The sequence below is a fragment of the Aphelocoma coerulescens genome, chromosome 5, assembly GCF_041296385.1.
Source record: "Aphelocoma coerulescens isolate FSJ_1873_10779 chromosome 5, UR_Acoe_1.0, whole genome shotgun sequence".
Taxonomy (NCBI): domain Eukaryota; kingdom Metazoa; phylum Chordata; class Aves; order Passeriformes; family Corvidae; genus Aphelocoma; species Aphelocoma coerulescens.
In genome coordinates this window covers 30,733,142-30,748,270 of record NC_091019.1, presented here as the reverse complement: position 1 = coordinate 30,748,270, position 15,129 = coordinate 30,733,142, and the positions used below count along the sequence as shown (strand labels likewise).

The window sequence follows — 15,129 nt, the reverse complement described above, 5'->3', positions numbered from 1 at the left end:
TGTCTAGCTACTGGAAATATTATTCTTGCACTCTGATCCTGCACAGAGAGACTACATACAAAACTGCCAAAGACCACTTCAGCATGTAGAAAACCCTCATTACAGAGCTCAGCAATTTTTGATTGCAGCAATACATTAGTGCAGTTGAGAAGGGCATTTTGTACCAGTGCTGTGAACCTCTTCACAAGAGGCTTTCTTGAATTTGATCTTATTAAAATCCAGCTGCCTATACTTGCTACTTGCATTCAAGTCACTGCTGCTTATTTTTGATGTGAGCTAATGAATGCAGTTCCATCACACTTTATTAGTCCCTCTCCTCAACAGACACCAGGGCTGTCTCAAGTAAAGCAGACTGTCCCAGTTCGCAATTGCACAAACCACATAGGCAAATTGATTCGTATATATTTGTATACACATCTCAAAAGACCTGTCATCTGTTGCCCTAAGCCACTGACTCATCAGCCTGAAATTACTTTTGTTCACATGGTCTCACAACAACATCTAATTACACCCCATGATGTCTTCAGCAGAGAAATGACTTCATTTTTCATGCATGTGAGCAGTTTTTTTCTAAAAATGTGAATCACACTTACTATTGAAAATAAAATTTTTCTTACAGGCATTAACAGAATTATTTTTTGAGGCTGTCATAACACACAGAGGGAGTGAATAATCTAAAATAAATTATTCAAACTGAATTTACAACCATGGCCAAAAGTGGCAAATATTATTTATGTTAATCTTTTGCCATTATCTTTTTCTCTTAGTTTACAAAATCTAATCAACTGGCAACTTTAATGGCATATTTCAGAACGCTATCATACAATTGTTACACTCAAAAATTTCAGTTGCGTCCAAGTATAAAATCCTTATTCAAAATAGTAAATAAAAAAAGCACAGTAAAAACAAACAAACAAACCCCACAACAACAACAAAAAAAGCCACAATAGAATTGAAAAAGAAGTGACAGAATTGGCCTGGAAGGTTCCAGATGAAGACAAAACAGTGACAAAAGGCGAGCCAGCCCACTGGCAGAAGCTATAAGTTTATTTTCTTTAAAACAGGGAAACTCCATTATATGTAGCCAAGGAATCACTGGAGATATAAGGCCTGAGAAAAGGGATGGAAATTGCCAAGGAAGGAAGCAGTTTAAAGACCTTTTCTTGTGTGGTGAATGAGCAGCTGCTAAAAGAAAATAATTAGTATCTGTACTCCATCAACAATGAAGTTCTCCAATAACAAGCAGGTAGAAAGAGAATCTTGGAAAACCCTCAAAGCCGAATGTCTGTGAATCTGCTTTTCAAAGAATTATGTTTGCCATACTAATGAGACCATCAATTCATCTGTTATCCAAGCCTCCTTAAAACAGGATGCTGATGCTCAGGGAAAGCACAGCTGAAACAACCAGAATGTCTGATAGGCCCTTGTGTACAGGACCATGAAGGCTCAACATTTTGCAAGTGCTGATTTCAAATTTTGAGAGGAGGAATTAATTGCTAACAACCATTGGTTGTTAGATGTACTGTGACCAATACAGCAGGCGTCCAAGGAATCTGGGCTCCATTCAGTCAGGCTCCATCCAATCCCACAGTCAAGTCACTCTATCTATTGTCACATCTTGCTTTAATCTCTGGTGGGAGAATAACCATATAATGTGTAATGCCATAATAAAGAAAAAGAGGGAGAAAAGTGAACCAGGGAGAACAAGAGAAATTCACTAAACAGAGACAATAACTCTATTTAGAAACCAGGACAAATCAGTATTTGCTCTGATGTGACAGGATCCATAAAATCATATATGATATGCATTTTGTGTACTAAGTCCGTACTCCCTAGGTGTTACTACCCACTTGGTGGCCAGCCAAGCAGTTGCAGAGTCAATGATACCAGAGGCTACTCTGGAATTCTGTCCACTAGATATAAGGCAAGATGAAAAGGAAATGTATGCATTTGCTTTCTAAACAAACACCCAGTTTGGAAAACACTCTTCCTTCTGATCTCCACCATAAAGCTAACTAGGTATGATTTTACACTGGAGCACTGATTTTGAGATGTGACTTTTGTCAGCTGTTGGTCAGATACACAGCAATGTAGCCAGCAAACTTTACACCAGGAGCCACTCAATTTACAAAATACCAAAGGCCAAACTGCAATTTAAAGCTGTATGAGACCCTGAGGTGAAAGCACCAATCAAAACTGAAAATAAACTGGAAGTAGAAAAACAGTGAGAAAGAAGGTAAGAACTGAAGTAAGAAAGACAACTGAAACGGGAAAAAATATGTTTTTATTTTCATTTGTTCCCTTTCACATGTTTTGAAAGCTTTGATTCACTAGAAAACACAAAGCTACCTAAGATGCTGCTGTTACAAGTTTTGAATGCCACAATATAAGAAGGATACAAAACTATTAGAGAGCTTCCAAAGGAGGGCTACAAAGATGGTGAAGGGTCTGGAGGGGACGCCATGAGGAGTGGCTGAGGTCACTTGGTCTGTTCAGCTTGGAGGAGACTGAGGGAAGACCTCATTGCAGGCTACAGCTTCCTTGTGAGAGGAAGAGGAGGGGCAGACACTGATCTCCTCATTCTGGTGACCAGTGTGACAGGACCCAGGGGAACAGCACAGAGCTGTGTCAGGGGAGATTTATGTCGGATATTAGGAAAAGGTTCCTCACCCACAGGGTGGTTGGGCAGGCTCCCCAGAGAGGTGGTCACAGCTACAAATCTGTCAAATTTTGAGTGTTTGGACAACCCTCTCAGGCACATGGTGTGACTCTTGGGGATGGTCCTGTGCAGGGACAGGAGGTGAACTTCAATGACCCTTGTGGATCCCTTCGACTCAGGATACTCTATGATTCTGTAATTCTATGATTCTATGAATTTAGAAGGCTGGGATGTTTTTAGTCATCTAATGCACTGATACTAGCCATTCTGTACTTTTTCAGTGTAAGGAGGGAAAATCAAACTTATTAGGTTCTCACTTGGGTGAGGTTCTTCATTGCTTCTCATGGCCTGCCCTGTAACATCAAACAGTTGAATTTAGCTACTTTTTTTTTTTTTTCTAGTGTATATTCTGCTGCTGAGGTATGGAACAGGTATGAAGGGACCTTAGGCTGGTCTGGAGAAGCCATTTAGAGCTAATGTTGGTAGATTTCTTGATTAAGTTAGTATTTCTTTAAAATAAAAGTAAGCAAAATAATATGGCTCCCATATGACCTATGGCTGGAATGGCAAACAATGCAGGATATCCAGCCAGTAGAATAACAGGGGCAAAGCTTTCAGTGTACTACGGGTGATCATATAACAAGAAAAACATTTGAGGAAAGTAACCCTTGAAGAACAGAAGCAATTACAACCATTGCAGGAATACATGCAAAGATACATACACACCTGATATACATTTACTCACAGTTCTGATGCTAATTGTGAAGCCCACTCTCACCTTGCACATATGGTCCTGTTTCAGGGTGTTCTCGAACTCGAAGTGTGTAAGGCTTCTTTCGGTCTGACTGTTTTAACAAGTCTCGGACCCGCTCATTATAGATTTCAAGAAAGCTGAAAAGAAAGTAAAAGGAAAGCTACATGCACTCAGTTAAAAACAAACCAAAATGAGAAACATATTTATATATTTATATAATATATAAATACATATAATATATAAATATATATATATTTAGACAATGTAACCGACTCTTACATAGATTTTTCACACTAATGGGCTCAAATCCCCAGATTTCCAAACTTAATGCTTTATTAGATCCAAGGGAACAATGAATAAGACTGGAATGTAAATGAATAAGACCGGAATGTAGGATTATGGCTCAAATTTAGGAGTTAATCAAAGGAAGTAACTTTTCACTGCATTCTTATTTCAGCTGTTTATACAAAGGTGAACAGACAGCATCCAAGAACGATACTCAGATGGAAAACTAAGCCCAATACTTTCTCATAATTCCTCCATGTTTTCCCCCTCGCTCCAAAACCACTATCATCTAAGGAAACAGAAACAAAATAAACTAGTCTTTACTTTGTTTGATCACAGGAATACATTGTTAGAAGTTTTCATATTGTTGTCCAAAACAGTGACACACTTACCTGACCTTTACCCTGCATGATGCTGTCTGGTCTGTGTAATCATCCTTCCTTGAAAAGAGGCCCTTCACAAACCAAAAGTTTATGTAAATTTAAAATACATTAAGAAAAGCTAATTGCTTAAACAAATGCAAGTGAAGAAAAAAAAATACCTCACATATACGAGGTGTCAGCCCAATGGATGCCTTCAAATAATAAACAGAAAAAAAATTAAATAATATATTTTCTAACACTCTTGCAAAATCTATTTTTAAACAAAAGCTAAGTTATAAGTCACAGACAGAATCACAGTGCAGTAATGACTGTATGATGGATTACAACACAAACAGCCATGAAGAACAGCATGGCTATTTATACCAAAAGTAATTTTAGAACAATGTACACAGCATTGGTGAGAAGCTTAGAGGCTTGGGTTAAATCCAAAAGCTGTTTGATGTAAAGGTACTGGACATGTCTAGGTCAGAGGTGTTGCAGTCTAGATGAAGCTAGGCCAACACTGAAACTAGCTTGATTGGTCATAAATATTTTTGTTTCTCCTTATTCTACTTCTATTTCTTCATGCTATGGCATCACAGAGGAGCCTTGGAATAGCTTTATATTCTAGATTTATAAATTTTGTCTCTCAGAGAGAACAGGATATGGGGCTGCTAACAATACCCACACTAGGTGGTTTAAATTTTGCCCAAACCGTCTACACAGCACTGAAGTACAGCGTGATTTTGTGTGATGAACCCTTCTTAAGATATGATTGCTCACACTTTAGTGACTGCAGTGCCAACACACCCTGGGAAAGACACCAGGGCTTAGGTGGATTCTGCTTGCTGAATAGCATGAAAGGCTTTTTTAGAAGACACCCTTGAAACGGTGTTAAGAGAAGAAAATCCAGGTTCATCAAGTGGACCACCACGGAGAAAAGTTCAGTTTATACCAAACACTGGAAGAGTGTATCACAGTGAATATGTGTTATTAAAGATCAGAACAAAGCAGTATTGCACCAGAGAAAGAAATTATTTTTAAGCAAGAAATCACTTAGAAACACAACATCCAGAAATTTCCTTGGAAATAATGATAACTTCAAGTCGTGGCCATTCTGAATTGCTAAGATATTTTCAAAATAGGGTAATACAAATATCCTAGTTTGCCATCTATTAACCCAAATTTTAACAATTCTTCAGGCTTTCATGGCATAAAGCTTGATTTCACAAAAAATTAATAGACAGTCTGGTAATAATGTATCTAAATCCTACTAAATACTGTTGATGTCTATTGAGAAAATAAAATTTTAAAAATCCAAACTCTTGTCAAAAAAACAACTATGTTAGAACAGGCCTCTTATCTTTGGGGTTTAAATACATTTTGCCCTTATTTCACCTTAAAAATTGAATCCTGTGGATGTAGAAAATACTGGTCCACTTAAGCAAACTATTTTGGTTTTTTTTTTCCTTTTTAGCAGCATGTTTCACCAACAGCTAAGAATATTCGTGGATAAAAATCGAATTGCCTTGTGTTGCAGCAAAACACCAGAAATCATCAACTGACTCCATCAATCTGAGTAGCAAGACTAAAATGCACTTTAGGTGATGGCTGGTAGACAATCTTAAAATGTAACAGCTTCTGTAAACTCCATTCAAATGCACGTCAAAACTGGAAGTATTACTTTCCACAGGTCAAATATTCTAAGCAAATAATCAAGCCTGTTACAAAACTATTATTGTGAATTGTATCTGGTTTTATTTGTGAAAATAACTTAATTTCAGCATAGTTTAGACTGCCAAAATATCCCATAGGAATGAGTACTGTGTATTATCTTGAGCTACAGTTTCTAAAACCCAGAACTATTCTGGCGTATTGATTTTTTTTTTTTGTCCTCTAACTTTGTGATAAGATTCATATGTAGCAAGAAGCAGACTACCTAATAATAAATATTTAAATTACACCGTGCTTTCTAGCATTTTTCCCTGATACTCTGTTTTTCACCTAAATGTACAAGCTCTCATTTTATACATTTAAATACCAAGTAAAACATGTATAAGCATTCTGATCAACAAGCACCACACCACAGTTTAAAAATAAAGTGCTGTTTTTGCTGGATATCCTGCCCTCAAGCCTAAGTTTAAAATGAATGGTGTAACTCACAGGTGTTCCCATCATTGTGTATGTTTTTCCTGAACCTGTCTGTCCATATGCAAAGAGGCAGATGTTGTATCCTTTAAATGCACCAGACAACACAGAAGTGCCAAGGTCCTGGAACACCTGAAAAGACCAAGAGAAAAGACCAATAAAACAGTCCATGAACAATATGTCTCCCTGTAAACACACTGCATTACTTGCAGATCTTGCTCCTTTAATAACTCCATGGGAACAAGGATCTTCACATTTGTATTCCAAATTTCTCAGACTCAATGTTAAGTGCTCAGCATTCATTGTTAGAGCTTCCTTAAGACACTGCTATGCCAAGCATAGTGCTGACAAGGAGCAGTAATGTCTAAATGCTTCCCTGCCTGCTATCTCTTGTTTTATATTCAGACTATGTGAATTCTTGAGGATCTTCCCTACCCCAAGGTTTTACAGTTCTCATCATAAATTTGACAGAAAGGCATGATCAAGGCTCTTTAATGCAATGACATTAGTTTGGCACTGAAAATACAGGTCAGAAGCATAGCAAAGTCTGCATGCAGACTTCACCCAAGCAGTATTTCTATCTGACCCACCTGGTCAGTAAGTGACACCACCAAAGGCTTCATGCTTTATTTTCTCTTCACACCAAACACACAGGGACGTGCCTTTTTCTGCTCATGGTATTACAGGGCCAGGACCTGTTACCACCAATGAGTGTCAGCCTCTCAGGACTTCCAAAGCTTGCACTGGCCCTACTGTGGCTCCTAAAGTTGGGCCAACACCGCCAAACTACCCATACAGCAAGATCTGAAGAGTCATTCCTTCTACTTTCCCTGCTCCTTTTTTTTTGGATCCACAGGTGACCCACATTGAGACCACGTTCTCAGGACATCAAAGCCTTGCCCTAGACCAGCTGAAAGGACACCTAGTAATGTTTGCCAGGAAGTGTATTGTGGATCAAAAGGTTCCAGTGGGCAGGCTGCCAACCCCTCTGCATACTTTGGCCTTGCAAAAGAGATGGTACAAGCATTAATGCTTTTGCTGTCAACACAGAAAGCTGGCTAGTATATAGGGACAGATGCATAGGATTTCAGTGTTTTACCGCTGAGAAATCGCATCCATTGCCAGGTCAATTGCTTCTCCAGTGGACAGATAAATGTACTAAAAATGATACAAAAACCAATAGTAAAAAAACAAACAAAAAAAAATTCATAGCTATTACTTTACCTAAACTGCTCAGAAAACAGATTGAAAATCCTCTCCTGAGACTTTAATTTTCAGATCATATTTCAGCTCAAACTAGGACAAGATGCTAATTTCCAGCTGAAGAATCAAAATCATTCCTATTTGGCAAAATTTGACTACCCCTGTAGTCTGTATTTGTAAGGGTATGTGGCATGTCAGAGCATCTGCTTCACTAGGATTATCAGCTCAAGGAACTTTTCCATTCAAAGCATACAAAGAAAGCCATGAATAAAACACAGGGATTCAAATGTAATAGACAAGGGATTAAAAAAAAAGATAGAGACAAACTCTCCAGTCACTACTGGAGGCCATTAAAAAACTGAAGTGGAGTTTCATAGTCAACAAGCTGGGGGGAAAAAAAGAAACAGGAGAACTTGGGATATTTGAGTGGGGTCTGCAGGGCTGTGTAAAACTCATCAAGGAATGTTTAACGTGAGGAGTATTAAGGTACGGAATATTAATTGAGAGCAGAGTTCAAGCTGACAGCCAAGGGATTCAGGGCAGGGGTGCTTCTGAGCACACACACATTTGCTTGTGAGCAGCAAACTGGACTATCAAGCAAGTAGAAGCCCTGCACAGAGGTTAAAAGGGCTCAGGGTCCAGGCAAAGTTATTCTCATGTGAATTCTCCCATGAACACTGAACTTTCCCTCAGTAGAAGCACTACTAGGATCTCTTCCCTACCTGGTTAGCATGTAAAACTTGCAGGACATCTCTAAGACAGGACACTTAAGTTGAAAGGAGAAAGTTCTTCCTGTGTGAGCATCTCAATGAAATCAGTAGCTGGGAACATGAATATAAGGGGCAGGAGGAATGAATCTGACCTAAATTCAAGATGGCAAGAACTAGATCTGAAGATTGACAGGACTGGAGTCAAGCAGTATAAAGGACTAAGAAATTACAGGATAAATTATCTTAAAGTAAGGGGAGCAAGGCAATACTGTGCCCATTTCAGAATATCAACATTGAATAAATTCAGGAATTTCGCATGGCTCATTGTACTAAAACCAGCTGGATGACTCCATATCAATTTAGAAACCCATACTTCACATGGGATAAATGCAGCCTGGAGAATTATCTAGATTCTGTGAAAGTCTCCTCATTAAGAGCTGTCCTCCTTTCTGAAGGTTCACAGATCTTTCAGAGTTAGTAACTGAGCTAAATATAATAAAATGAAATCTTCACACAGGGCAAGCTTTCAGGATATTTCAGCTTTCAATCAATGTCATCTGGACATTGAAGTTGGTATTTTAGAACAGCATTTTACTTCTAGCTTTGTTGTTGAAACTTTTGTATGACATTGTTAAACTCATTTAACATTTTCATCGTTCAATCTTCCTATACATAAATTAGGAATAATGCTATCCATTAGTAGAAAATCGTGGGACGTTCTCACCAGTGCTCATAAAACTCCTTGTGATTTTAGAACAATTTGGCAATTTAAGCCAACTGTGCAATTTATTGGGCACACCCTCTCTCCAAGAGTACCTTGGACTCTCTGAAAGAAGAGCCTCTAACTCCAAAGTCTCAGTTAAAGCTGTTACATTTACTCTGTATTAAATACACATGGTGTTGGGGTTTTAGTTTTGTCCTAGTTTTTTTCTGTTAGAGGAATTTTCTCCCATATGCATGTTGCTAGGGGACAAATGACCATACTTAAGAAAGACAAAAGCACCCCGTTTTTGGGGGTGGGGTGGGCCTAGCTACTCTTTGTTTCACCTGGGCGTGTTGGGAGTTCGCTCTCAGCGTCTGGAGAGAGAAGCCGTGGAGAGAAGAGCTGCTGGTTCCCGTTTTTTCGGCGTCTTTCCTCTCTGCTGGAAACAACACCGGGATCCCAAGGCTGCTTTCCCTGCCCTGCTGGAGGCTGGGGCTGGGGCCGCCCTGCACCGCTGCTGTTTCGAGCCTTCGCTACGCTGTAGCCGTGCTCACCCTGCCTGCCTGGAGCCCCGGGGGGTTCCCCTTTTGGATACATCTCGTCTGCCACCCGGGATTTGTGTTTGTGCCTGCCGCTCCGGCCTTGCCATTTCCAGCCTGCTGTTCCGGGAGTCCAGGACCGGCTGCCCAGCGGTTTGTGAAGCCTTTGTTCCACCCTTCCCCGGGATCCCAGGGCCCCAGTGCCGCGTGCTCCCCGAGCTCGCTCCGGAGCGCCCCCTGCAGCCACGGGGGAACCATCGCACCTGCCCTGCTCACCGGGAGCCGCCAGCGATCCCTGTCGGCTGCGAGCGGAACTGCACCCGAGGGGAAAGGGCCTGACAGCCGAGAAGGCTGGGACTGGGTTTGTGTTTGCTGTTATTGTCATAGTTGTTGTTGTTTTGTTCGACTGGTTATATATCTATCTATCTATCTATAAATATATATATAGTAAAGAACTGTTATTCCTATTTCCCACATCTTTGCCTAAAGACCCTTGATTTCAAAATCATAATAACTCAGGGGGAAAGGGGTTATATCTGCCACTTCAAGGGGGGCTTCTGCCTTCCTTAGCAGACACCTGTCTTTCAAACCGAGACACATGGCTATTCAGACATTTTAATTCAAATATGTTTCAAATCAGACCTTTTTGAATTAGGTCTTGAGAGAAGACATACAATACAAGGAAAACTGGATACTTTGAAAACAGTGACATAACCCTAGGATGGTAATGCATCAGCATTTCAAAAAATTATTTACTGAACTGCTATTAAAAGCTGATTTGTACTGTTTAGTTCTTGTTCTTTATGGTAAATTACTCTTTCTCCTTTTGTGAGGATAAATTACAATTAATTTAATTGAATATAGTCTCAATTTAGTCATAAAAGTCTCTGTGTTAGTGTACTGCAGAAAAAATAGTGAGTGAAGCATAGAAATGAATTTATTACTTGTTTAAAAATGAAGGAGAGTAATTGAAATCAAAGCTTTTTCTAATATCAGAGGCATTAGTCCAAATACCCATCAGCAATAACAGTTGCAGATTATACAAAAAGACCTCTAATTAATCATTCTGGGCATATGTACTAACATTTTTCATGATATAACAGACAAATCACAGATTTTGTTGATCATGAGGTGTGGGTGGCAGGGAAAAGAAGATTCTTCTGGGATTCTTCCAAGTCTCACATTTGAAATGAAACTTCAGGAAGATGAGGTTTTTCAGAGAACATGGGTTGGATATGGCATCCTGCAGAGAACACACCACTTGGCTGAGACAACGATGTATTCCCTGCATGGCTGCTCTGCGTGATTGGCACTGTTCACTTTGCTCCATGCAAGAATGAGTCTTTCAACAAAGCCCTAACTGGCTTTGCCGTGTCCTTTCCCTGCACTTGCCCAGCTGTATGTGGTCCATATCCCATGGTGATCTGTGAAATATTCTACAATTTATTACTTGTCAACGGTGCAAATAGTGAAAAAAACCCATACCTTTCTGGAAAAGGTTATGAGAGGGCATTAAGACAACTGTCCAATCATCACCACTGAGTTAATCCTATTTAAAACTGAAGACCAGAAAGATGGACTATTTATTTTCTTTGAAATAAGATGTATTACAGGTTAAATGAACATGCCACTCTGCAAATAACCTCTCAAACCCATTTCAAAATGAAAAATCATTAAGTATGAACTGAAGTCAGCATGGAACACAAAGTAAATCCACACCAAGAAATTGCAGTTAGTATCAGGTTACCCTGACAAGAAAATCAGGATTTATTACTCAATTCAAAAGAAAACAAAATGTGATAGAACAAACTGAGATACGGTTTTCGGTTGATTTTTCAAGAGTGCTTGAGAATTTTAACCTTTCCACACAGACCATTTAAAAAATGATATATCAAGAATATTAATTGGAAATGCACCTTGTCTTACCAAAAGATAAAAATATTGGAGGAGTTGAGGAGATTTCAGAGAAAGATACCACCTGTCCAAAGAAACAGTGATAACCAAGTGACAGAAGACATTTCTTCTCCCCATTGCACAAACCTTAAAAAAGTGAGTTTCACAATACTAAAATAGTAAAACTCTTCCGTTTTACAAACTGGAAACATGTTTTGTAATTAGGTTAGTGGGTAATAAGCATAACAATCTTTTTCACTACCAGGAGATTTATAAGAGGCGAGCAGTAATCTGTTCTGATCCTTTCCCATTTGGATAGCACCATCAGAAATCTTCTCTCAGCTCTCCTTTGCTAGATTAAAAGTCAAAATCTATAGTGGGTTTTTTACATCTTTCTTAAATAATGAATTTTCAAGATACTGAAAAATACCTTATTTATTAGCCTGAGATTGTATCACATTTTATCACATTAGACCTGCATGTCTGTGTATAAAAATGCATTAGCAGACAGATGACTATATTTTGTTCTGGAATATATTTTGTTCTACAGCTAGGAAGTAAAATATAGCATGGAGCATATCCAGTTACTTACCATAAGTGAAAGAATTTTCAGGGGTTTTTTTACAAACAGTAATGATTTGGGACTTTAGTTTACATTGAAATTTTTGCTTGGATGTTAAAAAGTGTGAAGCCTTTTGTTTCCAAATTCTTCTTTTTAAAAAGGCCTATTTAATTTTGAAACAAAAGTTTTAGCATATTCTATTTCTCCCAATTGCCTGTGTATATCATGAAGACTTTTTTTCTTTTATATTCTTTGACTTCTCAGTTATTATAAAACCAATGGCCTGTGGATAATCCCTTGAATCTATAATCTCTCTGTGACACACACACAGACAGACACAAGCGTGTTGACTGTCAGATTTTCTTTTGTTCCTCCAAAAGGCTGGAGATAATTAAACTCTTCTCTAATGCATGAGATTCAAACTAATGCTACTGACTTTATAACACGAGGCCCAGTTAGTATCAGTACCTTTGACTTTTCTTTGAGTTACTATGCATTGAACAGATACACAACTAGGACTGCTGATGACAACAAACACATATTTTACATTTTAAGTGGAATGGGCTCTCTTTATTCTCTGACTGTGTCCCTCTTGAACTAATAAATGCTTTAATTTTGAAGATAATGGGGTCATTCTGTTAGGAATAAAGGTCCAGCAATATAAATTTCCTGAGCATAAAACTTTCCTTTCTTAATCCAATCAGAACCTGTATTGCAAGAAGAAAGAAAAAGGAAAAGTTTTAAATGACAGTAAATTGTTTGTTATGCTTTGGGGCTTAATAATTTGGGAAACTGAATGTTTTTCCAAGTCACTCAAGCCAAGTTTCAGAGTCACCTGAAAAAAAAAAATCCAGTAAACTTCCAGGGACAGCATGTAATGCCAAGTTTGCAAATGTAAGGGATCAATATTAATAAATAAGCATTTTCTGGCACTTGGGGCTTTTTTCCCTAAGTAATTTCTGGAAAATAATACTTGCATTTTGCTTTGAGAACAATGAACAAACAAGGACCAACTTTGACTGAAGCAGAGGGAAAGGAGGAGAAAGCAGAAGGAGGAAGATACAACTTTTAGGAGCAACAAGAGAATAGAATAGTTTATCATTCTTATTTGTACAGTACCTGTTTTCTTTTTTGCCAATGCCTGAAGTGGTCAATGTATAACAGTAATATTAGGAAACTAAACCAAGCTTAGGAACCTCAGAAATTTCAAGAGACTTTATTTGGTAAAGGCAAAAAACCTCAGGAATAAAGAAAAGAGTTTTGAATAAATAAAATTGCTACTTGTTACAGGCATAGTCCACAAGCATCAACATTGACAACTCACTAGAAGCAATTCAGTTCTACTGTAAAACATTAGGCTAAAGTTAGAACACTAAAGTAAATTCCCACAGCTAATAACCAGGACCAAAATCAAAAGACAATTATTTTCTTGCACAGCACAGTTTAAAAACAGCCTTTAAAATACCATAGTTTAATGAAAGTGGAAAAGATGAAACTGAAGCAAGACACACAGCCAACAGCTACTTTTCAACATAGAACCAACAAATGACTTTATAAATGTTGTAAAAACTCAATGGCCTGACTTCCATTAAAGACTTGCCATGCAAACAGAACAGAAAACTTCCTCATCAGTAGATAGAAAGCTCCAGAGTATCAAGACAACTGCAGCAGATGCAGCTACAAAATGAACTTAGTATAAAAAAGGTGCTGCTATTTACTATACAAACACAATCACTCTCAGCCAATAGGTCAGGGCAGTCTGAGTAACTGAAGAGGCTCAGTGCTGCAGTACCTATGTGTCTGCCTCAGTCTCCACTATGAACTACACATATGCTGCATCTCTTATTTGGTGTGTTTTCCTTCCAGAGTCCCGCCCACCTCGAGCTGTTGTTGTTTGGGTTACAACTAAATTGTGTTTAATTAAATTTCTGCTACATCTCAAATGTAGCATCCAAGACTCAGATTTAAGGTGAAAAAAATACTTAATGAAATAGAATTATGTAGAACTAAGAAATTCCTGCCAAAATAATGAAAGCCTTCATCCCACAGCCTTTACAAACCCCTCAAGACTAATTTAAATAAAAAGGCTGAAAGAGAATGCAAGGAAGGAATATGCAAAAACAAATCTAGAGGGTTGTTCCAATAATGCAAAGCTTTTCCTGCATGTGTTTTCTCTTAACGAATATTAAACAAATGTCAGCCGAAGGGTTTTCTGTACATGGCCAGAGAAAGCACAAGCAAAGGGAGGCACATTATGCTGCTCAGTTGCACTGAACCCTCTGCTGTGACATTTGGATTACTTCAGCAACATTACTTCTTGGTTTGAATGGGATAAAGCGGAAGGGGGGAAGGCATCGGTTGGTTAGTTTGGGACCGTTTTTTCTCTCTTAACAAGAGGCCACAGCTTCACAACTAGGATTATTTCTTTTCCTTCTCTCTATCCTGCCTTTTCAGTTTCTTTTTCCCAGTCCAACCGGAAGCAGGGCAGTGAAAGGGACGGCGTCTCTCCAGCTCAAGAAGCTTGGCCCGTGGCAGAGGCCTTTGCACCAGAACTTAAGAGACAGTTCTGTTCTTGGCTCTGCCAACAGACTTCCTGTGTGTCCTTAAATCCTCTGTGCTTTAATTCTCCCTGTGGGAGACAACAATGATTTCTTTGTTCATCTTATCAGCTGTGATTTCTTCCAGTGGAAGAACTGTCTGCTCTGTGTGGTAATGTACATACACACACACACTAAATTTAACAGCATAAAAGTTCAAGCTTGATTAAGGTATTTAGGAGAAACCATAAAAATACTAGAAAAAGTTACAGAGATTATGTGACAAACCTATTGTTCTTCTGGGGGCAGCAGGAGGGAGAATATTGGATTCTGATTAGGCTGAGTGGTTGCTTTACATTCCTGCCATTTTATCGCTGAATTATACAATCATGAAAATACACCTTACTCACTCATTAAAAAAATCTCTCATTTTGAAAAAGGAAAAAATCTGTCTTATCACACCAGTCTAATTTATAAATGTTCTGATAGAACCTGAACTTTTAAAAGTTCTAAACTGCTTCATCACCAAAGGCACAACTCCACTCTCTACTTCTTTTTTTCTTTTCTTTTTTATAAAATTGCTGGTATTCTACTGTAAACATCAACTCATGTATTTTCATCTACCTGTACAAAACCACATACCTCTCTTATCTCTTTTCCTTTCCAACAGGGATTCCTATTGTGTTACCACTGATTTACAGAAGAGCAGTTTTTATGTAACAGCCATATAATCCAAACCCCACAGCATTTGACACTACATCAATATTAATTTAG

The 15,129-nt window shown here is 38.5% G+C and overlaps 1 protein-coding gene across 1 annotated transcript in view; it reads right to left on the bottom strand.

The window, feature by feature from the left end:
• Positions 1-15,129, bottom strand: part of LOC138111519 (stAR-related lipid transfer protein 9-like) — a 77,713-nt gene that overhangs the window by 29,250 nt on the left and 33,334 nt on the right. Inside the window, exons 4-7 of the mRNA XM_069017448.1 lie at positions 6,224-6,340; positions 4,240-4,272; positions 4,091-4,152; positions 3,438-3,550 (exon numbers count right to left, since the gene is read on the bottom strand). Coding sequence (XP_068873549.1) covers positions 3,438-3,550; positions 4,091-4,152; positions 4,240-4,272; positions 6,224-6,340 — 325 coding nt within the window. The remainder of the gene's footprint in view (positions 1-3,437; positions 3,551-4,090; positions 4,153-4,239; positions 4,273-6,223; positions 6,341-15,129) is intronic.